This window comes from Quercus lobata, chromosome 2 (assembly GCF_001633185.2).
Source record: "Quercus lobata isolate SW786 chromosome 2, ValleyOak3.0 Primary Assembly, whole genome shotgun sequence".
NCBI classification, from domain to species: Eukaryota; Viridiplantae; Streptophyta; class Magnoliopsida; order Fagales; family Fagaceae; genus Quercus; species Quercus lobata.
Window position 1 is genome coordinate 61811659 of NC_044905.1, and position 26306 is coordinate 61837964.

At 34.3% G+C, this 26306-nt stretch overlaps 2 protein-coding genes across 2 annotated transcripts; both read left to right on the plus strand.

The window, feature by feature from the left end:
• The first annotated feature begins 8035 nt into the window (after positions 1 to 8035).
• LOC115976076 (pre-mRNA cleavage factor Im 25 kDa subunit 1) lies at positions 8036 to 11518 on the plus strand. Its single transcript, XM_031097169.1, has 8 exons — positions 8036 to 8077; positions 8151 to 8333; positions 8442 to 8487; positions 10046 to 10139; positions 10250 to 10323; positions 10407 to 10493; positions 10570 to 10680; positions 11240 to 11518. Exons 2-8 carry the CDS (start codon positions 8155 to 8157, stop codon positions 11309 to 11311), a joined length of 663 nt encoding a protein of 220 aa, XP_030953029.1. The 5' UTR covers positions 8036 to 8077; positions 8151 to 8154; the 3' UTR covers positions 11312 to 11518.
• A 10139-nt stretch (positions 11519 to 21657) lies between these two features.
• LOC115976077 (mitogen-activated protein kinase kinase 2-like) lies at positions 21658 to 25913 on the plus strand. The gene is made up of 9 exons (XM_031097171.1): positions 21658 to 22013; positions 22114 to 22198; positions 23124 to 23258; positions 24110 to 24334; positions 24438 to 24620; positions 24758 to 24981; positions 25194 to 25239; positions 25351 to 25450; positions 25546 to 25913. The coding sequence occupies exons 1-8, from the start codon at positions 21937 to 21939 to the stop codon at positions 25438 to 25440; spliced, it is 1065 nt and encodes a 354-aa protein (XP_030953031.1). The 5' UTR covers positions 21658 to 21936; the 3' UTR covers positions 25441 to 25450; positions 25546 to 25913.
• The last annotated feature ends 393 nt before the right edge of the window (positions 25914 to 26306 follow it).

The window sequence follows — 26306 nt, forward strand, 5'->3', positions numbered from 1 at the left end:
CAGCCTGCTCTTGTGGTGGGTCCGTCCTCTCCTTGCTAACGAACGTTTGCAGCTTTCCTTGTCTGATAAGAACTTCTATTTGTTATTTTAAGTCGTAGCAGTCAGATGTATCATGATCGTAATCATGGTGAAAACGGCAGTACTTGTCTCTGGACATCTTACTAGGATCTTCTTTCAGCTTGCCAGGAAATGCCAAGGCTCTTTCATCTTTGAACTGCATCAGGACTTGGTCGATTGGGGCAGTTAGCGGGATGAAGCTTTTGAACCTCCCAGTAGGGGGTTCAGAGCACCTGTCCTCCCGTCGATCTCCGGTCCTAGCCATCTTCCACTCTCTATCGTGCTATACGTCCTCTCGTCTTTCCTTCTTCTTGGGCATCTTTTCTCAGGCCAGCAATGCGTCTTCCATGTTTATGTACTTGTAGCCTTGTAAAGTACATCCGACATGGTTTTTGGGTCGTTCTTGTATAAGGAAAATAGAAACTTCCCCTTCCATAACCCATTGGTAAATGCTGCCACTAGTATCTTGTCGTCAATTTCATTAATCAAGAGGGTCTCCTTGTTAAAGCGAGTTATGTAAGACCTTAGCATCTCATCCTCACGTTGCTTGATGTTCATCAGGCATGCAGTGGATTTCTTATACATGTGCCCTTGATAAAGTGCGAAACGAATTATGCGCTCAACTCCTTGAAGGTGTTGATGGAGTTTGGCGTCAGCCTGTTAAAACATACCCTTATGGGACCCTTTAGAGTAGTTGGAAAAGCTCGGCATATGATCTCATCTACCACACCCTGCAAGTGCATCAAGGTTTTGAAAGATTCTAGGTGACATAAGGGATCCTTAGATTTGTCGTAGGCCTCTACTTGTGGCATGTGGAACTTCGGCGGAAAGGGAAATGAAATGACGGATGCAGTGAAGGGCGAATCTGTCCAATGGACCAAGTCATCGAGGTAGTTAGACACCCGTCCCCTAAGGGCTTTCATCATGAAATACATCCGTTTCTTCATCATTTGCATCTCTGCGACCATATATAGTGGAGCCGTATTTGTGACGGATGGACAACTTGTATCCTATTGCTCTTGTTTGCTTAGGGCGTTGCTACCCTTTAGCCCTTCTTGGTCTTTTCTCTTAGCGCTGGTACCTTCTTGGTCCTCCTCCTGAGTGTTAAGCCCTACGTTCTTTTGGTGCAGTTACTTTTCTAGGTCATGGTTTTGCTTGGTGAGGCATTCCACGACTACGGCGAGAGTCTGAACCTTTCTTTCGAGGGCGATGGTACATGGTTCGTCTCCTTGATTATTATTGGTGGTCACCATTGACCGAGTAAGTACCATGCAACTCTTTGTTTGGGAAGTGGTAGTATGGCTTACAAGTCTCTTCTCACAGACAACGCCAACTGATGATGCCAAAAATCATCAGTAAGTCATACAATCCTCACGTGCTCTAAACAACACATGCGAAACAGAAACAAAAAAGACCTTGTAGAGGGTACCGGTGCGGTACCAGCCAAATACCCATTGAAGGTCAAGTTAAAGAACTTTCACAACTCTAAAGTGTCAAAACTGGGGTAAATTATGTGTAACTTGATTTGTGAGGGCTTTGGGGTTTTTATAGTAGCGTAGAGTTGACATCCATTTCTTGGCAGAGAGAGTCTTTCCTTGTAGGGAATATCCATATTAATGCGCGTATCTTGAGGGATCCTTTCCTTGTAGGGATCCTCTTGATTAGAGTTAACCGTTGGGCACAAGATGTTTCCTTATATACACATGCATGGAGGCCAAGCAAGGCCATACTGGACCCCATCACAAGTTTCTTTTTCCCTGTTAGTTTCCTATCCAAGTGTCATGGTTGTCTTATAGATGTCATCAGGTTGGAGGTGAAGTCGTCGGCTTTGAAAAGGACTCGTCAGCTTTATAATATGATCGTTTTCTTCTCTGAAGGCTGAGTATGGCTAACGAGTTCTTTAAGACCGACGGCTTCACCTTATGTGAACGAGTTTAATACCTTTTTTGGAATTGCCCTTATCAAAATCCTTTTATTAACTTATTTTCACTTTTTTATTTTGCTTAAAAATAAATTATATCTAAAAAAATGAAGTTTTAAAAGTTGCATTTAAATTTGGATAACTGAAATAAACCAAGAAATATGCTAATCCAAATAGGCAGTACAAAAGGGATTTTGAAAATAAAGATTAAATATATATTAAAAAAAAAAATTCAATAGCTTCAGTAGTTACTTATTTCACAATTTTTACAAAAAATTAATGGAGAAAAAAGAATCTTTTTATGAAATGATGACATGAGTTAGTGAATTTTACTCTCTTTTTTTTGGGAAAATTACAATTTACTGTCCTAAACTATGCATCAAATTACACTTTACACCCTAAATTATCCGAATGCACACTTTGCACCCTAAACTAATACACTTGTCACACTTTGCACCCTGGTGTTACTTTTCTGTTATATTTGACAGAATTTTACTGCATGTGACAAACACATATTTTTTACTTAGGTGGAACAAACTTAAAAATCTAAAATACCATTCTTTAAAATCAATTAAAACAAAAACCAATTTTTTCTACGCATGAGTGCCTCTTCCCAAATTCAGAGCTTCTCAAAACCTCAGGTCCCACCCACCCACCTCACCCATCGTCCTGTCCCTCTCTCTCTCTCTCTCTCTCTCTCTCTCTCTCTCTCTCTCTCTCTCTCTCTCTCTCTCTCTCTCTCAATTCCAATTCATTGATTTTAGTAGCAATATCACTGTTTAATTGCAAAGGAGCACGAGAGGACTTGACAATCAGCATAAACCTTAAAAGATCTCTGATTGTCAATAGCTGGGTTTCACTCATATCTCTGCAATGACGAATTATTTGCTTGATTTCTTTGTATTGATCTATGTTACTAAAATCTTGGATAATTTTGTCAAGTTCCAATGAGGTAAGAATTTCAATAGCTTTATTGTAATTGTGCTCTGTCACTCCAAGCTTCCACGACAAAATCTATAACCCCATCTACCAAACCAAGAATGTCCATAAGCAACCCCATACAACAATTTAAGATCCATTGACCTCTTCTTTGACATCCTCAACTATGATTTTTCTACAAAAGAAAGAAGACCACCCTAAATTTAGAGTTTTCATAAATCAAAAACAGAAAAACCGAAAACTTTGTGTGGAATTTTGGTTACCGAGTTTGTAGATTTTTAAAAATCCTATCCCACAATCAAACAATGCAATAGATGGGTATGAAGATCAATGACATGATTTGCCAAAGGTGTATTCTATGTCCTCTCTCTCATATTTCAAGTTTTGACTGTGCTGTCAGCAAAACGTGCATGTTGATTTCCAACACCAGCAATACTTTTTGTACGGTCAGTTTAGAGTTCCTCTTTTTGTAATTTCTGCCTCTATTATGGTCCTTTTTCTATCTTTGTTTTCTTTCATGGATCTTTCTGGCCAAAGAAAGAAAATTTGAGTCTTTTCTTTCTCTTTGGACGATGGGTGAGTTGGGTGGGTGGGACCTGAGGTTTTGAGAAGAATCCAAATTTGGGGAGAGGCACACACGCGAGACAAGAGATTTGGAAAAATATGGCCTTTTGTTTTAATTGATTTTGAAGAAGGGTGTTTTAGTCTTTTAAGTTTGTTCCACCTAAGCAAGAAGGATGTGCCAAGCACATGCAGTAAAATTTTGTCAAATATAACAGCAAAAGTAACACCAAGGTGCAAAGTGTGATAAGTGTAATAGTTTAGGGTGCAAAGTATGCATTCGGATAGTATAGGGTGCAAAGTGTAATCTCATGCATAGTTTAGGGTAGTAAAGTGTAATTTTCCCCCTTTTTTTTTGTAATAATAAAAAGTGAATTTTACTGTTAATTTGATTACAATGCCCTTATTTTCATCATTCTTTTAATCAAATTAAAACTTCCATAAAATACATGGATACAAACAAACCACAAAAATAAATACGTCGGATGAGAGGATTCAAAATTTTAATTATAATCATCAACTAAAATTTATGCATAAACCAAGTAAAAAATAAAATTATCTATGCCAATAAATCTGACAAAAACTGTCGAATCTTAAAAATCCATTGCAAATAACGTTAATCCGCCATGTGCACCCACTGACCTTTCATAAGGGGTAAAAAAGAAAAAGAAAAAAAGATGTTCAACAAGGTTTTAATTTTAAAATTGCCATGAATTCTCAACAAACTAATAAAAGGCAATTACATATTCTTCTTCACCTTTATTTTTTGATTTGAAATAGAAATTTTACTCAAATCTAATCTAATTATATGTGTATAAAAAAAAATAAAAAAATAAAAAAAAATCTCTTAGAGACTTAAACCTCAGTCATTACCTCTTCACAAAAAACAAAAAACAAAAATTATATTTATAGAGCAACCATTACATAAAAAAATGCACTATAGTAAAAAGCAAGTTACGATTTGTCATAAATAACTAAATAAGTAGGGTATTCATCGGTTTACCCATCATTTTGTGTAATACACTAATAAATGAATGCATTTCTCCCACTCGATAAGGGCATCCCTCATGATAGGTACCTAGATTTTGAGGCCGATATTGCATGTTTCATAATTTCTTTCTTTAACAATCTCATTATTATTTTTTAGTACTGGCAAGCAGTAATTATCATATAGTTGTGATTGCCTTAAGTCATGATTCAACATGTACATGATTTCTGTCGCTTTTGATTTCAACAAAAAAAGAAAAAGCATGTACACATGATTTGATTACTTCAAAACATTGGAGAAAGTTTTATATCCAACCGAACCATTGATTTAGTGGTTGCCTGCTTGCTTGACTGACTTGACTCTAAATCTAATCAAGCCGTGATATAAGGATAACAGTCTATAAGCATATATGACTTTATAAAAAGGTCTTCAGTTGTTATAAATAGTAATTGACCTTTTCTTTCTCAACGAGATGGTGACGCATTCACAAAATGGGAGGTTGCGACGATGATTGCTTAAGTGTTAGTGTCATCTGTTGAATAGCAAGGTGCCAAAGCCAAGGACAAGGTGTTTCTATTAATCAAATCAATGAACCACTTGACCTCCTTGTTACTTTTATCATCTTGAAGCAAAGTGAACCAACCAGCCATACCCTTTGCTTAGCTTGGAAGAAAATATTAGGATACCCCCTCCCCCTCTAAAAACAATATTTTTTCACATACTTGTATATGGTGGGTAAAAGTTTGATATTCCTATTCTTTGGATCCAAGCTTACACGATTAAAACATTCCACTTTCTAGGCTTCTAAGTTCTAATCAACCTGAAGACTGATCAAAGGCACTTCAAATACTAAGTTAATTGAAAGGATTTCAAAGCTTTGAGTAAAAATGTTGAGAATAATTGTTTTGGTGAACATCTCTCTCTTCTTTGAGTTGTGAGGGTCTATAGTATAGTTTTTTTGTTTTCTTAGGGTGAGTTGGTGATCAGCTCCCCATGATTCTGATAATAAACCATTCCCTCAAGCTAGCTAAGGGGACAAGTTGATAGGGTTTTCACCCCAAAAATGTGTAGTAGGGGCACTACCACTTTGCACATAATGCAAAAGAAGTGGCGAGAGAGCAAAGTATTAAATGTTGATTGGAAGGGGGGACTTTTTATCCGATGTATTCAGCCAGCTCTAAAGGAGTTCATTTATCAAGTTGTGGCATGGGGGCTCTTTTGTTGGCGGATGGGTGTGCTCCCTTGGGCAGACAATCATTCGCCTTTGTTCGAGCACTTTCGTCGATGGGTGATTGGCTGTTATCTTTATTATTTTTAATATATGATTGAGTTGCGACAAAAAGGAATGAAAGAATTTCGGCCTGTTTGATAGAAGATTTCATGTATTGTTGTTTAAAATGATGTAAAAACTGTGATTTAAAAAGTGTTGTGAAACAACGTATTTAAAGTGCTTATAATGAAAAAAATGTGTTTGGTAACATATTTTTAAAAGTAAAAAAATATAATCGTGTGTTTGGTATAAGTGTGTATTTTTTTTTTAAAAGTGAGTATTTATCTGACATGTCAGTGATTTACTATTATTTTATTTGATGAGAGAGAAATTCCCTCTCATTAGAGCACCCACAGCAGGTGTGGTAAATGTGCCAAATGCCAAATATTTGGCACATTTATCACACCAAACACAAAAATGATGCTTTATGAGATGTGCCAAATCTCAAAAATTATACAATATAGTTACAGTACCGTTGCAAATTTGCAACGGTACGGACAAATGTGGCAAAATTTTTTATTGTTTTATATTCTTTTTCTCTCTCCTCTCCCTTCATTTTTTCTTTTCTCTTCTCTCTCGCTCTCCGGTTCCCTTTCTTCTCCCTCAAACCCCAATCCTCTCCTCTCAAACCTCACTCTGTCTCTCTGTCTTCCACTCCTTGTTTCTCTTGACGCCGTCGCCCTGCTCGACCTCGGCGCCTCCATGCTCACCAAGACGCTGACGTTCGCCGCCTTCGGAGATCCGATCCCGTGGCTCATCACGCTCGCTTTCTTCTTCGCTCGTGGCTCATCGCGCTCGCTTTCTTCTTCGCGCTCGCTTTCAACACGATCGGGTGGACCGATTAGGCCAAGGTGGCGATCGTGCTTGGGTTGGTATCGTTGATTGTTGGGGTGATTTGTAATGGGGTCCGGCGTGGGGCCGTGGTTGTTTAGGGTGATTTTGTAATGGGTTGGTGTCGTTGATTGTTTGGGTCATGGTGGTGCAGTGGCGGCGTGGGGCCGTGGTTGTGGTTGGGTATTGATCAATCAAAGATCTCTCTCTGCCTCCAAACCAAAACAGATCCAAAACTTAAAATTTTTCAATAATGGCAGATATTAACGGCTGTGGTGGGTTTGTTTTGAATTGTGTTTTGGGTTGTGGAGGATGTGGTGGTTGTGTGGTGGTGGCTGTTGGTTGTTTGCAGTGGCTGTTGATTGTGTTTGATGAGTTGTAGATATTATTTTAATGTGTAGGAAATATTATTTTAATGTATAGAATTGTATGATAAAACATCTGATAAATGGGATGTTGTAAAATGGTGTGATAAAATAATAAAGTAGGTCTTTGATGTTACAAAATGGCATAATTTTTGCCACATCTGCTGTGGATGCTCTAACGTTGCATTCCTTATTCTTTCTCTTCTTTTTGGTTCTCTTCTAGTCTTATCTGATTCATCCTTCTCCTTTTCTCCCTATCTCCCATCTCTTCTGCCAAACTCTTTTGTAGAATCAAATGCCTGTCAAGATTGAAAAAAATAAAGGCTCAGATTTTTTTTTTTTTTAAGAAGATAAGGTCAAACACTGTTACTTGAGGTTGCTTATAGTTATAGGATCAGTGGGCCAAAAGATCAAGGGAATGATAGCGGGATAAATCATGATCTTAAATTATTAAACAATAATCATAAAATCTACGTTCATCTAGAACGTTATACACTCCTACACACCGAAAAATTTTAAAAAAAAGGGTTAGGTAAGTGTGGAGAAAGAAAGAGAGAGAAGATAAAGATAAGTGTGAAAGAAAGATAGAAAAGACAGAGAGAGAGAGCATGAGAAAGAAAGAGAGAGAAATGGTTTAATGTACTGTTAATTCTATGGTTCCCATGCTTTTTAAAATATTTACAATAATGTTATTTAATATTGTTAATTAAAAAATGAAAACTGGTAAGAGAAATTTTCTAAATTCAATATTTAAATACCCTAAAATAAGAAATGTAACTCAAATACTTTTAAATGAAATCTTCTACCAAATGCATTATTTTTTTTTTGGCCCATAATTTTCGGTGTCTAAATATTGAAAACGGTTGTTTGAAATCTTACCAAAGGCCCTTTGTTTCAATTCAAACCAACCCTACAATTGGAGAGAGAGAGAGAGAGAGAGAGAGAGAGAGAGAGAGAGAGAGATAGATGTAATTAGAACTAAGGCCCAGAAATTATAACAGGCCCAAATACACACAATCTTTCCTACCTCACCAAAAAGCCCACAACATCCTCGCTGACACAACATCTTACGCACATATAGTACTAACTGTCCAAGTCTCTGGAAGCGCCACGTTCCAAACCCAAGCTGTAAAAGCAGAGACAAAGTTCGCACCTTTTTCTTTCTTTCTTCTTCTTCATCAAAGTTTACTTTTCTCAGTGTGCTTGCTTGAGTTTCAGGGCAATGGGAGATGAAGTCCGTTCAAACGGTAATGTCAGTCAAAGTAGTGGCAACAGCGATGATCAGAGTCATGCTACTGTAATAGACATATACTCTCTGAGTAACTATTATTTTGGATCCAAAGAAGTCATACCCTTTAAGGATGAGACCTTGGCTGATCGTGTTCAGAGGATGAAATCCAAGTATACCCATCCATACACTCTCACTCACTATGTGTACCCAATTGGGTTTGCTTTGTTTTGGATTAGTTTATTGGTCATTTATTTTATTTTTTTGTTTAATTTGTCTAGCTATGCTGCTCATGGGTTAAGGACTTGTGTGCAAGCTGTTATTCTGGTTAGTCATTTAGTCTTTATCAAATTATCATGATGATATTATATTATTTATTATTATTAATTATTTGGTTTGCAAATTGCAAGTTTTCTGTTAAATTTTATCATAAAGTGTTTGTGTGTTAATTCCTAATTTCTTTGTTTTTATGTTTGTGAATGAGTGTAAATTGCTGTAATATGAGGAAGCCAATTTTGCTTGTTATCAGATTAGAGGTTAATAAATTAGTATGTGTTTATTCATCAGTGACCCCAGCTCTTTTTAGAGTGCTTGCTAATTATGATATTAGTGCTGGTTACAGTACTTGTTAAGCATGATATTGGTTCTGCTTGAAATTGTTGTTTATTATGTGAAGTAAAATGGCCGAGAATATATGAATCGTGAAACACCCACATCATCTACTGATATGGCATTCTAAAAGTGTGACAACAAGCAACTCTTCATAAAATTTTGTGTTATTTATAACTGCTTATCATTGAGTGCGCAAACTACCAGCCATTGATTAGGGTTGATTGGACTGAAATTACAAGATCTGCTTGAATATAATAAAAATTGCAGTAGATAACTGTGTATCAATCATTGAAAGTGTTTATGGATGTTGCTAAATTTGACATTGAAGACACAGAATTATTAGTTGGTGTTGTGGACAAAAGAAATTTTTTCATTTGTATTAGTTGGAAGAAAATTGTAAAAGCAATATGAGTGAATCATTTGAATTACAATTTCATTCCAATGTATAAGCAAGCAGATATGGATCGAAGGAAGAGACTATGAGTTGTTTTATTCGCTATAAGAGAGCCAAGGCATAAGAGTTTTTAAATCTTGGTTAGGATGGCAGCTATATATTGAGGTGGGGCTGGAGGCCTAATTCCACTTTATCTATGCTTTCTTACATATTGAGGCTCTTTTTAAACATGCACAGGCTGATTTTTTTAATAAAAACATGTTTGTTGGGAGAAGACCCACATTGAGGCCTCAATAAGATGCAATACCATATGGATTTGATTGAAGAATTTAATGGTATGTATGAGTTGTTTTATTCGCTATAAGAGAGCCAAGGCATAAGAGTTTTTAAATCTTGGTAAGAGTTTTTAAATCTTGGATGGCAGCTATATATTGAGGTGGGGCTGGAGGCCTAATTCCACTTTATCTATGCTTTCTTACATATTGAGGCTCTTTTTAAACATGCACAGGCTGATTTTTTTAATAAAAACATGTTTGTTGGGAGAAGACCCACATTGAGGCCTCAATAAGATGCAATACCATATGGATTTGATTGAAGAATTTAATGGTATGTATGATAGAACTCTAAATTATAAAGACCATATTATATATTAATCTTCAAGGAAATTTTTATTCACGATTTATCTTTTATTATTCAGCTTTTTCTTCTTTTGAGGAGGGGGTCAGGGATATGGAAATTGATATCTTTTATGTGGATTCTTTTTTCTTCATTAATAGTTTTAAGTATCCTTGAGGTTTCTCCTAAAATAGTATGATTTGTGTAACATTTAGTGAGATATTCTGGCATATTAGACTATACTGAAAAGATGCATCTTTTCAGGTTGAGTTGTTCAAACATCCACATTTGTTGCTGTTGCAAGTAAGGAATTCCATCTTTAAGCTTCCTGGTGGCCGCTTGAGACTGGGTGAATCAGGTAGATGGACAGATTATCATACATCAAATAGGAAAGGTGAATCATGTTCAGTCATGGGTTATTTTTCTAAGGGTTTGCTGAACTGGGAACCTTTTGAATTGAATGTACAGATATTGATGGATTGAGACGTAAGCTGTCAAGAAAGCTTTCTGCCAATGAAAGTGGTGATGAGATTGGATGGGAGGTATTAGAAAGGTCCTTTAAGTTTATCGCTTTCATATCAGTAGTCTCATTGCAATATGTTAATGTGAATATTGTATTTGATAGGTGGGAGAATGCCTTGGGATGTGGTGGAAGCCTGACTTTGAAACATTAGTGTATCCATACTTGCCACCTAATGTAAAATGTCCTAAGGTAGTTGGTTTGCTTTAAACCACTCTGGGTTTTGATGTCTTTGGAAATTTACTTCTTATGATTTTATTGTTTGTAGGAGTGCACGAAACTCTTTCTTGTGAGGTTGCCAGATAGTCGGAAGTTTATTGTACCGAAAAACCTTAAATTGCTTGCAGTTCCTCTATGCCAGATTCATGAAAATCATAAGGTATTGAACTCCATATTCCTTCTAAAGATTGATAATCTCCCATGGCGATTGAAGGCCTGTTTGGATCACGTCTGCATCTGCACATTTCTGTGTTTCTGCTTTTTTTTTTTTTTTTTCACTAACGCCTCTTGCACTGTTCATGGGACATAAACAATGCATTAAGGCAAAACTACAGTAACCCAGTAGTGAACAATAATCCAGAAATTCTTTTTTTATTGTTTTCAGTTTTTATTTTTTAGCAAAATAAGTGATATCCAAACGCACACTAAATCAACATTGTGATTCACATTATATTTGAGAAAATTCCAGCTTGTTATTTGTTGCATTCAATTCCTTTTTTAATTTCTTAGCAGTTTTTTGACACATGAACATTTTCAAATTTCAACAATTGACCTTCTTTCAGTATTTTTTGATGACCTTGCATCACCAACTTGTATTAAGATTCCATCTAAAATGAAATGGAATAATAAGATCTTCTTGGATATCCAACTTCCTGTGTAGAATTTAGTGGAAATAAGTTTATCAGCTGGGTTTGAAGCATTTTTTTGTTGCATTGCAGACATATGGACCAATCATTTCAGGCGTGCCACAGCTGTTATCTAAATTTTCATTCAACATCATTGAATCTTGAAGTTAATCCATTCATCATAACAGAGTGATCTATTTGGTAAGTGTGTGCAACCAGGATGGATGTGTGTGACAGTTTTTTTTTTTTTTTTAATTCTTTTTACTGTGGCATAATTTTATGCAATATGGACAGATACTTGTATATATTTTAGTTTTCTATGGGTAATCTGAGGTGATTAAATTTTAATGTTGAATACAGCAATATAAATGTTATTTTAATTTTTGGGTGTGAAATTTTTATCTTTGAATACATAAATCCTTAAATTAATGAGAGTGATTAAATGTTATAGCTTTAGTACTTCTGATAAATTATATCCACAAAAAAGGTACTTATGAGAAATTTATTTTAATTATAGCAACATGGTAAAAAGTTGGTGAAAACATACTCTTTACTGGCAAAGGATGTTAATGGCAACAGATTGCTTATTCTATTGGAAGCATGTTTACAATGCTTAGATAAGGAAGCATTGAGTGGTGAGAGACTAGGTAAGCGTAGATGGCTTTGAACTCCACTCCACGTGTATGAGCCTGTGTGCACATTTGGTGCACAATTTTATCTGACTTTGCTACCATGACTGATACCTATATTCAAGCATTTCTAGTCTTGCTTGTACTGTACCAATGACTGGACTGAAAATAGATGTTTCTATGGTTTCCGTAAAGGCCAGGAGCAGAAAAGCTGTGTCTCATGGTTGCAGGTGTGATACTCAATCGCAGGCACTCAAATGATGAAGTTCTTGTTGTATATGCATTTCTTGGTTTGTGGCTTTATTTAGGGAGAGAATGAGGAAAACTGTTTCCAGATATTGACTTCTTTTCTTGCAACCAAACGTGGTTTTTTTTTTCTTTTGTTTCAACAAAACATGGGTTTCTTCTGCCTCTCTGTGTGCATATCCATGTTAGCTATTTTCCCTTTTGTGAACTTCTTTCCCCTCGCTTTCTCCCAAGAGTGTGTAGTGAATATTGTGAAGGTTGTTTTGTGGGTCACATCATTCAACGCTAATAATGGTGATTAGGATTGAGAGTGAAGTAATAGATGGATGTAATAGTGGAGGTAAATGCGTAAGTGGTGATGACAATGGCGACATCTCCGACATGTATGGGGGGAGTATGGTGCCATAGCTTTGATAGTATTGCACAATTTTTGGAAGTTGTGGTGGGATGATAGGCTGATGCTAGTGGTTGTGGCTATCCTTATGTTGGCAGCATTCTGTTTTGAGAGTATGATTCCCAGTCTCGTTGCTCATTCTATTCTGTCTTCTTTCTGATGGCAAATAAGTTCCACACTACCCTCCCTAAACTTGCCCATCAAAGTTTTTTTTTCCTCGATAAGTTTTTCTTGTTAGATAGTATAATTGTGATACTATTCTTTATTTTTTATATGGTGGGCTCCCAGTGTGTCAGTCTTTTGCTCTGTAGAATAATTGCAACTTGCTGATTTAGGAAGGTCAAGGTCAAGGAAGCACAGGGTGACCACATCATCCGAAAAGTAAAATATAGTACTGTTGGAATATTATTACAAAAATCATAATTTTGATTAAATGGTCATTCAAGTGAAATGATCTCCCTCAAAAAAAAAAAAAAAAAAGTGAAATGATGAAATCGGTTTTATACATTTAAAATTCAATCAATATTATAATGTCTCTAATAATGGCATTGGTTTTCTTTTATCGTTTTCAAAACTTTTTAATTTGCTCCAACGCATAGCTTAAAATTGTTTTTGACCACAAACTTATATGTCATAGAGCTGAAACTTTTCAAATCAGGATTTTGTATCCGCTTCATTATTATGTTCAAAAAGGCTAGTATCTTAATTATTTTTATATGCAATTCAATAGCCACACGTTGCTATCCATTTTAAGGATAATCATAACAGTTTTCTTCTCAAAAAAGAAAAAAAAAGAAAAAAGATAATCATAATAGCAATAAAGTAAATGTTTTTAAAACCCAAAGTAACATGATTTTTATAGCTTGTTTGGATGGAGAAGGAGTAAAGGGGAGTAGAGTGGAAAGAGGGAGAGTAAGTTAAATTACCTTATTTGGATGTTTTTTAAGGGTGGAGAGGGGGGGTCGGGATTTGGAGGGTTTTAACTACTTCTAATCCCTCATTTTTAATTCCTCCAAATTGGACAAATTTGAAGGAAAAGTAGAGCATAGAAATACTTGACCAAATAAATTACCAAATTTACCCTTACCATATTAACAAAATTACAAATTATGAAAATGCTAATTATTCCCCTCTCTCTTACTTAATTTTAAAAATATTCAAACAATGTGGAAGATAACTATTTCCTTCTACTCTCCTCCCCTCTCTTCCCCTCTATTCTCCTCTCCCTCCAAACGTCCAAACATAGCATTATTGTACGTTTCTTTAGCCTATATAATTATGTAACCTATATCCGGCTAGAAAGAGAGATATAGAGAATAGAAGCTTTTTTCCATATATATTTTCATGTAATAGAAAACTATTCATATATTTACTTTGTTAGTTTTCTCATTTTTTATGAAAATAATATATCCTTGTATATACTATATTTTTGGGGTAAAAGAAAAGTACTATTGAGAGCTTCATATCCTACAGGCAGTATGGATTTGTAAGGATAATCAACGAAAATGGTTGGGTTGTTGTATTCCGAAGGCAGCACATACAATGTTTAGTCTACTACACCGAAAACCCTGTAGATGCGTGTATCGTCTCAAGACAGTGACTTGATCTACACCTCAACCCTGTCATCTAAAAACATATATGAATTTACGATAATTTGCTTTTCTTATTATGAGATTAATTTGAAGATCATCAAGTTAATATCTCTCTATTGTCCTCTAATTTTATGGTAAATTCTAATTTATGTGAATTTTAATCATTTATATCATATGTTGAATATAATGAAATTCAGTTTATTTATCAATTATTGTTCTTAAACAAGAAGTACTCCCACACAGGCATCCAAATTTGACTGTATGTTTGCATTGTGTCCTGTCCACTGACATGACAGTACCGGACTTTTATTTTTCATCCTTTTGTCTTTGCTGCCGACATGCATAGACCCATGCATGGGGACTTCAGAGTCATTTAGGAAACCAGAAAAGATGGCTGCCAAATTGCGAAGGAAAGGTTGATGACGCCCGTTAAGAATGATTTATTGTGTGATTTATCTATTAAAAAATTGATATAAATGGATGAAAAGAATAAAAATAGTATTGAAGTAATAAGAAAAACTCAAAAAATTAACTTTATTAAATATACATCATATAAAATTAGTAAAAAAATCTAATAAAAAGTTGAGTTTATTGATATAAAATTGTTTCTTAACGGACACTTCTGAAGGTAGAGGGGCTATATTAACTAGGTTGTACATACTACATACTCGGTGGATTGGTTTGTATCACAGTGCTATGCATGTAATAGGTGTATTTATTTTTAGTGGGGTCATAGTTCTGACAAAGCTGACACTTCCTATTAATGTTCATAAAGAGTGGTTTGTCAATTCAAAACTCACCTGGTTTATGTTGATCAATTCAATCCACCAGTGACAAAGTTGATCTTCACACTCTCTAGATGCCTGAGAGTTAAGATTTATACATATCACTCTCGTCCATTTTTTATGTTTTACTTTATGTCCTATTAATCACAATTTATTATATATTTAATTATATTTTAAATAAATATATGATAAGATATGATTGGTAAAACATAAAATGAAACATAAAAAGTGAGATGGAGAATTCATGTTCGTTAGAGACACAATGCAAAAATTAAAAATTAAAAAGAGAGAGAGAGAGGACTGCATGGACCATTTAATAATACTGGCTAGCCATTTCTGTCTAAAATTCTAGTGCTTGTTACTGTTCTGGGCCAATGTTTAGGAAGCTTGAGGAAATTACAGTTGGTGTTTCTCATAAGTGTCACTTCTACATGGGTCCCCGTTTTTCTCTTTTTGTGTAGTATAAAGTGATCAACTTCAGCTCCTTTCATTGAAAATGTGACACTTGAACATGGTGGAACCAATCATATAATCCCCATGTCTTTCAGAAATACTCCTGCTTGTTCAATATGCTAAATGATTACTATCGTTAAAACTTTTTACCATTCAAATTGACAATTATGTTTATAATTATATAGCTCCTGCAATGAAAAGTTTCCTAATTAGACAGGACAGGACAGGAGCGGAAAATTCAAAAGCATAGTTTTGGCTTTGGATAAGCATCCAGTGTCAGCAAGGGTCATGATACGCAAACAGATGTACGGTTGAGTGTTGTGCATCGCACTATAATGTTTGTTCCTATGATTTTCCTTTTTCTTTCTTTCTTTCTTTAAGCAATCCGAAAAGTTTGATTCAATGACATAAATTTATGTTTAGGGCCGAAGAGGTTCATGAATTAGTTAGTCAAAAACACGTGCACATGTCTAGTCATTTTCATTGGCACCATTTTTCCATCAAACAAAACCCAAGTGTGAACGAAGACCTCTCACGATCTAGGAAGTTGCTGACTGACTTCGGTGGTCAAGTCCGAGGGTCCAGCCGCTAACTATTATTTTTCTTCTAATACAAATGACAAGCAAAATTTAGTCATTTACGTAGTGTTAGACTGTTTGTTATAGTTGAGGGAAGGAAAGAGAAAGGAAAAGAGGAAGGTAAGGGAAAGAGAAAGGTAAGGTTGTTAGGATAATTAGGAAGGAAAGTAAGTAAGAAATAATCAATATTTTTTTTGCTTTTGATAAACTACAATATTTAAGGGGGCACAAATGTGTCTTTTTACATTTGTGCCCCATGAAAAATTAAGTAGTAAAATACTTTTAGTAATTTCATGAGATAAAAGTTAAAAGTTTTGACATGCATCTCTTCCTTTCCCTCTCTTTCCACCCAATTTGGGCTGACAGAAAATGTTGGGCTCCACAAAAAAATAAAATGAGGAAAATTAGGGAAAAAGAAAGGACAAGGGGAAGGTAAGGGAAAGAAAAAGGAAAAGAGAAAAGAAAAGTTTTTCTTTTGGGGTGTTAGGATAATTGGGAAGGAAGGGAAGTGAGAAATAATCAACATTTTTGTTTTTTATTTTTTATGAACTTCAATATTTATCAATATTTTTGTTTGGTTTACAAATAGAAGGGAAAGAAAAATGTGTGTTTTTACATTTGTGCCCCTTAAAAAATTAAATCGTAAAATACTTTTAACTTATGACAAGCATTTTAGTAATTTCATAATATAAGTCAAAAGTTTTGACATGTCTCTCTTCCTTTCCCTCTCTTTTCACCCAATTTGGGCTAATAGTAAAATGTTGGGCCCCACAAAAATTTCACTCCAAATTAATCTATTTTCTCTTCCCTCATCCAACCAATCTAAGGAAACTAATGTTATATTTACTTCGCTATAAAATGTTTTACAGAAAACATTTCGCAATTTACCGTCTTTGTTTCGTTGTAAAATCTGATTAAACTTGAAATTTTTTTTGGTTGAAAAATCTTTTATAAAATGTTATAAAACTTTTTACTTTTAAAAACTTGGTAAAACATTTTACAAAAATACACAATGGCTCTTTCACCCATCTGGTGGTTGGGTCATCAGATCTAGTGATTTGGTGATCGCAGTCGATAGTCCGATAGCCAGTGTTGGCAGTCCAGTTGCCAGACTTGCAACTCTAGCGACTAAGTTTTTAGTTTTGGTGGTTTGTATTTGAAATTTTTTATATTTTACATTTGAAAACATTTTATAGTTAAACAAACAAAGTTTAAATATCTTCCTTCAAATCCTACATGTATTATGGCTCATCTACCGCCAATTATATTAAATGCAAGGTGATAAAGCCTTCCCCCTTGCGACCATAGGGAAGGTGCCCATCGCTTAGTTCCTCTTAAGCATCATGAAAGGATAACATGATGTCAGATTTACCCCATAACAATATGGGGAATTACATACCTACTGCAACTGAAAAAACTCTACATAAACTCCAAAGAGAAATATATACATTCCATCATCTTGACACCTTGTCATTTTCTTTAACCTTACTTTGTTAACTTCTTTACTAACTAGACCGTCAGCGTACCTCCGACCAACCCGATCGATTGGCCTTTGGCCTAGTGAGCAAAACTTTCTTATTGTAGATTTCTAACTAGTGAGACCTTGAACATCTAATGTTTATGTTCATTGGAATCCTTATTACAATTCTATTAAGCATTCCACTCACCTACAAATATAAAAGAAAATGCAACAACGATGTTCTATAATTAATAAATTTTAAAAACACAATCTTGCCTTTAAAAACTATACACGAAAAGATGTTCACTCTAATATTAAAAAAAGGGTATATTACAAATTACACCCCTAAAGTTTTGGAGTGTTTGAATTTTACACCCTAAAGTTTCAGAATTTAGATTTTACCCCTTGAAGTTTGGTGGTGTTTGGATTTTACACTCCGATGTTTCAGAATTTGGATTTTACCTCCTAAATTTTAAGGGTGTTTGGATTTTATTCCTTAAAGTTTGAGAGTATTTAAATTTTACACCTTTAAGTTTCAAAATTTGAGAATGTAAACATACTGTTATCCTAAAAAAAAAAAAAATTGTAATTCTTTTGAGAGTGCGCCATTCTCTTTGAGTGAAAATATGCTAATCCAAACTACAAATTTGACAATTGTAATTTCATAGGTAAAAAATAAAGATGAGGAAAATCACCTAGAAATTTCACAAACCTACCAACCATCCACTGGTGACAAACCGGATTTTCCACTTCCACTATTGCGGTATTTTCTGATAGCTGGAGATACAATGCTTGCCTTTTGCCAACCTGAGAGAGAGAGAGAGAGAGAGAGAGAGAGAGAGAGAGAGAGAGAGAGAGAGAGAGAGAGAGAGAGAACAAGACTGCATGGTACATTGGTAGTTTGGTACTAAATTTCAGTAATAGACCAAACAAAATCTTCAACTGGATACTTAAAGTTAACTGAGATTCGTGTGCAATATCTTCATAATTGAAGAAGTTCGTGGTCTTAGAGCTACTTTGGGCAACTATAGTAAGTTTTACTATGAATAGGGTTATTTGGTATTATCAAATTTCTATCCAGTTAGTGGATTTAGTTTTGCCTCGGGGTTTTTAGACCTAACCCTCCTAGTGGTTTTCTACCATTATTTTTCCATTAGTTTCCCCTAGGTCACCATAGTGTCATGTTCTCTATATCCACTGTTTTTATTTGCAGGGGTAGAGCCACACATGTCATGCCGCCACCCCCCCCCCCCAAATGTTTTTCATGTTTTTCTAGGAAGTAGCTAGAGAAAAATGACATGGCCTTCCTAAATAAATATCCGCCCACCCCCAAAAAACAAAATTTTCCCAAACTCTTTAGTTCTTTTAGTTCATAGAATCTTTTTCTCAGACCAAAAAAAAAAAAAAAAAGTTCCAATAGACATCTATTATTGTACTGAAATAAAACAAAATGGGCCCAAAACAATATGCAAGGTAGTGGGGGTGTTGCTAATTTATTTTGTTTAGTTGTATTTTAGCCAAAAAAAAAAATATATATATATATATATATATATTTGGTTTAGTTGTATGTTTATACTTTTGTTTAATTTGTTTATCTAATTTTTTATCCTAAAGGGTCATTATTTAATTAATGGTGTATTTATATTTCATGCAAGAATTAATTTTATATGATAATTTATTATATCTTTCTCCCAAGTTCATTTATGATTTTTTGAATTGGATTTGAAATTAGGTTCTAAATAATGAGCAAACAACAAACAATTGATGCATTCTTAAAACAAACAAAAAATAATAATAAAAAATAATCATTCAGAACTTAGGACACTTGTAGAAACAACTATTAATACTTCAATGGCAGATGAGCGTCCCTCCAAATGTGCAAGAATTCAATCCGAAGAGATAGACTGTGATCTAGGATCACGTGAACAAATATATAAATTTATTGTCAACAAACAAAATGAAATCCGATGTGCTTATCTCATAGTCGGTCCATATCAACCTCTAAAGATATAGAGTATCCATATACAAAGAACCGAATAATCATCGTCATAGTTTTCAAGCTTTGTGGTTTAAATCACATTCAAATTGGTCATAATATTCACCTTCAAATCATGCAATCTATTGTCTACCTTGCAATCTATTATATTTAGTATATTGCTACTACAAATCGGTCCACCCAAGTAATAATTCCTGGCTACGCCCCGGATTACACAATATTAGTGATTGATTGCATTAACCAAGGACCATTCATAACATGATTAGGAAACTACTTGTACTTAGAACTTGATTAACAAGGGTTTAAAATCCAACCAACTCACACTTTAAGAACTAAAAGTATAGTTTAGCAAATAAATTTCTTACGGTCAATGTATGTCTAAAAATGAAAAAGAGAACCATGAAATGACAAGTGTGGAAAAAAGAAAAGCATAGTTTGGACTTTGGATAAGCATCGCATCAATTACCATAATTGATCATTGATGCAATGTCTATCTAACATTGTTTTGTTTTGTGAGTTTTAGTTAGCTCAACTGGTAAAGTTTCTGATGGTTGTATAAGAGATCTGGGGTTCAATCTCCACCTACACCAAAAATTAATTGGTGTCTTGATCTGATGATAAAAAACTATCATCAGAAGCGAATGCCATAAGTTGAAACTCTCTTTAAAAAAAAAAAAAAAAACATTGTTTTGTTTTGTTTTTTTTTATGGAAGTACATCTAAGATTGTTTAACACAAACTAATACATGTTGAGTGCATCTCGGAATAATGTTCGTCACCTTTCTTTGTTTCCTTTATTGTGGTCCGCTCCATACGTTTGATTCAATGACGTAAATTTATGTATTGAGCGGAACGGATTTTATGTTATGAAATTCAAATAGATATAAATACTAGTCAAACTCAAAAACACGTGCCCCATGTTTACATGGGAAGTTGATAAATTTTCTAACCAAACAATCTAATCCTAGTGTGAAAGAAGCCCTGTCACGATCTGAGAAATTTCTGAGTGACCTTCATGGTCAAGTCCGACGCTCAAGCCTATTAGTATTACATCAACGTATACAAAATTAATATATTCACACAAAAATAAAATAACAATAGGAATTAAAAAGGTGTAAAGCTGTTTTTTGCTTCACCTTCTAGAATAAAAACACTCCTCCCCGATAATATAAAATAACAAGAACATTAGTTTTTATAATAAATAAGTAAATAAATACAACTTTCAACACCAATCCCACGCTTAAAAACCATACACCAGATAATGTTTTCACATTACTATTTAAAATAAATTTTAAACACAAGAACATTATTTTTAATAATAAAATACATTTTCAACACACAATCCCAATTCCCAACCATACACCAGATAATATGTTCACTTTAATATTTTAAAATAATGTATCCATTCACACACACAAAATCATTCACAACCCTCCACTATTATCATATTTAATATATGGTGAAGAGGTTTATGACATGGCAGTTGGAGACTTGTACTTGATCCAAATTTTAGAATTGATAATATAGTTTTGCCTAAAAGGAAAGGCAAGAAGCCAACATTTGCTTATTTAGGCAAGAAATTGTGTCTATTTCATGATTTAGATTAATATTACAAATTTTAAAGATGAATATAATGCTACATCACTTAAAATTTTAAATGATGTAACATCATGTATTTTGTTGAAAACAAACAATTACCAAACTTTAGCCCCAAAATTTTGAATGTCAACTACTTACTTAGATACATAAAATAAATTAATTCCTTTTATGGATTAGGTTAATTATTATGAGTCCTGTTCTAAAAATAATAATAAATTTAAAAAGTCTATCTAAAGAATGAATAGAATCTAAAAGTCATGTTATTATAGTTTTAAATGATGTGATCACTATTAAATGCAAGGAATAAGATGTGAATAATGGGATACATGACTTTCAATTCATTTTTTTTTTCCCTAAAACATATGATATGTTAATGAATGCTTGATTGCATAAATAAAGAAAAAAATCAAACAGATTCCACCGCATTAAAAGTTGGTATTACAATTAAATAATAAAAAATAAAAATAAAAAATAAAAAGCTTAACCTTAATCTATGCTTATTATTCGATAGACTCTTAAAATTTTTGGTCCAAGTCTTTCAAATTTCACGTGAAGTAGTAGGAATTCCATTTTGCATATTTGGGTAATCTATCATACAATGTGTCGTGAGTGGATTAGAGGACAAGAAAAGGAAGAAAAGAAAGAAAGAAAGACTTTGAAAAAAAAAAAAAAAGTGGAAGTAGAAAAAAAAGGAGGCGCGGGTAAAGGTAAACAAAACAACACTATATACAAATACAATACACAATAGTGAGAAGAAAAGTAAACGGAAGTAAAGTCAGTGTGTGTGTTTATTTTCTTTGCTTTGCTTTTCTTGCTGGTTTCATAGGTGTTAATGATGTTGGTGGTGATTGGTGACTGCCAGCCAATACTTTTTATATAAACTTCGTACTATCCCAACTCCAAAACTGTATTTTTATTTTATTTTTATTTAATTTATTCTCTCAGAACTCTCTCACATTATAAAAGACTCATCTCACAAACCCTTACTCTTCTTCTTCTGCTCTGTTTTGCTCTGCATCACAAAAGTTGGAAGTAGAAGAAAGCAAAAGCAGAGATAGAAATGAAGAAGGGAAGCTTAATCCCTAACCTCAAGCTTTCTCTCCCTCCTCCTGATGAGATTTCCTTCTCCAAGTTCCTGTAACTCTCTCTCTCTCTCTCTCTCTCTCTCTCTCTCTCTTCCACTTTGTAAAGTTTTAATTTTTTGTTTTGAGTAATTGGGGTTGTGGAAAATTGGTAGGACTCAAAGCGGAACGTTTATGGTTGACGATCTACTGGTGAATGGAGATGGGGTTCGAATTGTTACTCAAAGCGAAGTTGAAGCTGTAAGATTCATATATATATTTCAATTTTTCAATTTGGGTTTCTGGAAGTACTTAATTTGAAGAAATTTTTATAAGCTTTCAATTGAGAACAACTGGGTCATCTGGTTTAGATCGGTATTTTAAATTATTTATATTTTGTTCTCTGAATTTTAGCTTCTCTATGTTCAAATCAGCAAAAAAAAAAAAATTTGAATCTTGAAGTTTGCAGTGTTAGGAGCATTGAGGGGTTTTGGTTTATTGGATCCCAAATAGTTAAAATTACAGGCTTTAATTGAATTTTCATTCTTTTTTGTTTAATTTAAATTTGGAAGCCAAGTTAAGTGATTATAAAAATGCTGAAGACTTTAGCACTGGCTTCTCAAAGCTTGTTGTGCCCCTCTCGGGTGAGAAGTTGTTAGTTGAATATTCAAAACCTTCACAAAGCACTAATAACCCTGTTGAATCCATGGTTATATTAGTTTGTGATAGCTTGAAGCTTTATAATGAAAGGCTGATTGTTTTTGGCTCATTCTGATTTGTGGAAAGTTACAAAATTTTCATATAAAACTGAACCTTACATTGTCTTGTCTTCAAAGGGGACCAGTTGAGCTATAGCTTGCCTAGTTGCCTCAAAGAATTGGTATGCTTTGGTTTTTGTGATACCCCACCTGGTTAGAAAGAAATTGATCGTGGCTTGCTTCGGAATATACTTAGTAATCTGACTATTGGGCTAAAGAAAAATGAGATCCACCCACCGAATGTCATTTACTCATTTATTGAAATTTTATCTGTATTTCTAATTTGTCAAATGATAGATTTAAAATATGTTATGCCCTGAGAAATTTCCTCCATGATAGGTTTTATCATCTTGACTATGTTCTGACTTCTCTATGTTTTTTTCAAGAATACCTTGTAATTTGTTTTATGCATATGCCTATGTGTTCAGCCACCCCCTATCAAGCCATCAGACGACCAGTTGAGTTTAGCGGATCTAGACACAATTAAAGTCATCGGAAAAGGAAATGGAGGAATTGTGCAATTGGTGCAACACAAATGGACTGGCCAGTTTTTTGCATTGAAGGTAGTGCAAAATTTAACACTATTTTACATTAATCATGCATTTTCTTACTTCATTCTTTTTTTAAAAATTTAGTCATATATCTTCTAATGCACTTTAACAAAGTCAGTGTCCTTATCGTTTTCCTGTAGTTCTAATTTCAAGCAGTATCAATACAACTGTCATAGTTTTACATGTCTCATCTTCACAAGATAACATATTGAGCATTATCGCTATGGCATTGGGCATCAATAACTTAAAAACTTTGTTTAGTTGGGAGTAGAAGATAGATCAAAGAGTCCTTGAAGCTATATCTATTTCAGTCATAATCTGACACTGGTCTTTACATCATTCATCCTCTTTTTTTGGAGTCAAAATATCATCCTTCACTTCTTATTACATTTTGACATTTAAAACCACATTTTCAAGATGAGTGAGGTTGAGAGCTTCTATATGTTTCTACCACCTGATGTAATCCATTTGGATTGCTTTTTAAAAGATATCAGTGCAAGATTATTTTATCAGAATTTAAGGGAAACAATTCGATAGTTCTTGCAGTCCTTAAAAGAGCTATTTAGTTTTCCCTCTAAATTTTAACAGGTTAAGTTTCAAATCGTGCTATTAAGTCAGGCAAAAAAAAGGGTGCTACTAATAAATCCTGTCAATTGATGTCTCAAATGATACTCTTTTCTTTTGTTGCTATCTGGCTTTGCAAATCAACATTCCTGTCAACCAGCATTAGAGGCTACTTCCATGCAGAATTGTTTATCTCTAAGCTTTCAGATATTCAATCCAACTAACATTTGTTCACATTTTACTATATACATATCTCTCCTTGCTTCAACATTAGTTCTTATGAATTCTCCCATATCCAGGTAATTCAAATGAATATTGAGGAGTCTTATCGCAAGCTAATTGCTCAGGAGTTGAAAATAAATCAGTCAGCTCAATGTCCGTATGTTGTTGTCTGTTACCAGTCTTTCTATAATAATGGTGTCATTTCAATCATATTAGAGTACATGGATGGTGGATCTCTATTAGATTTTCTGAAAAAGGTCAGAACAATTCCAGAGCCATATCTTGCTGCCATCTGTAAGCAGGTGGGAAATGTAAATATCATATACTTATATGAAATTCTATCTATAGCAAATATTAATTCAAACATGTTATTTTCCTGTTCTTCCTTTTTATTCATTGATGCAGGTGCTGAAGGGTTTGCTGTATCTTCATCATGAAAAACACATTATCCACAGGGATTTAAAACCTTCTAATTTGTTGATAAATCATAGAGGGGAGGTCAAGATTACTGACTTTGGTGTGAGTGCAATAATGGACAGCACTTCTGGCCAGGCTAATACTTTTCTTGGCACATACAACTATATGTCTGTGAGTAATTTGATAAATCTTATAAATGTCGTACCTATCTCTTGTTTGTCACTATTTTCTTTTTGGTAGCTGCTAATAAGCGTCTATTTGGCTATATATGACATTTACCAGTTGTTTATGTGCAATGTGTTTTATAGCCAGAGAGAATTGTTGGAGGCAAATATAACTCCAAAAGTGACATTTGGAGCTTGGGATTAGTATTGCTTGAGTGTGCAACAGGCCAGTTCCCATATTCACCATCAGAGCAGAGTGAAGGATGGGCTAACTTCTATGAGCTCATGGAAGCTATTGTCGAGAAACCGCCACCTTCTGCACCTTCTGATCACTTTTCTCAAGAATTCAGCTCATTTATTTCTGCATGGTAAAGATTAAATTTTGCTTGTTTAAGTTATGAAGAATCAAAGACTTCATTATTCTTCATTATAGGCTCAAGATCCATTGGGTGTGTGTGTAACCTACCAATAGTTGGCTAACATATTTGTCATCTGGTTGTTTTATTTTTATCCTGTATGTTTGCAACTTCTGATATCATGAGGTTATATCCCTATCCTGGGGATCTTTTGTTTATTTTAGTGTACAGAAAGAACCAAAAGATAGACCGTCAGCACATGAACTTATGGTATGGATAATCCCTGCAATTCTATTCCAGCTTTATAGTTAATGTTGAACAAATAAAGTAGGATGTTTGTTTAGTCTAAATCTGATGCTATTTTACTTTTTTGAAACACAGACCCACCCTTTCATTGCCCTGTATGAAGACTTGGACATCGATCTCTCATCTTACTTCACCAGTGCGGGATCTCCACTTGCAACCCTATAAAACTTGTATGGTATGTCCAAGTCTTGATTTTCAATGCTGAACTTGAAAGCATAAATCTCTTGCTATTCTGTAATTATCATATGAAACTGAGATTTGAAAGAACAGCTTGCCAGAAGTTTTGAAGACATGGTGAATGATTTTTAGTATTCAGTGCAACTGAAATAAAGTGGTTTCTTGAGCTTATGCCGGCAAGCACTAAGGTAGATCTTTAAAGATTGGCGGTCAGGGTGTCTCATCCAGAAGAGTCGGAATCTGAAGAGAAAATGTATCATAAGGTCAAGGAAAGGCGGCGTATGTGCAATGATACAAGGAATAGGACTTATTGTTAAACCTATAGAAATAATAATTGTATGAAATTATCCTTGAGGAACCTGCCAAGATTTGTTTAGTTGCCTGCCTAGAGTTGCAAATGCATCAGACTTAGTGTTTGAATATTGCAATTTTAACATGTTCTAGTAACTTTTTTTCATGAATGTGCATTTGCAAACAAATATATATATATATATATATATATAGCCTCTTCCCCAAACTTTTGGTTTGGTGGTGGGCTAGGAAGCACATACACTTTATTTAAAGTGTCGTACCCGTGTAGGACACTCGATACGATTGAGACACTTATGCATACATGTGCCAACCGTATCATTTAAATAATAAAAAATTAAATTAAAGGACATATTCGGGACATGAGAACAAGAGGAATCAAATACCATTTCACAAAACAAAAGGAGCATCCATGCTCTGGATAGTAATAGCGTATTTGAAAATTAATAAATATATTTATTCTTTGTTCTTATTCTAATTTCTAAACATCCTTTAATAGTTATGAATTTGCTTTATTATCCATTATTATTCTTAATTTGATATAC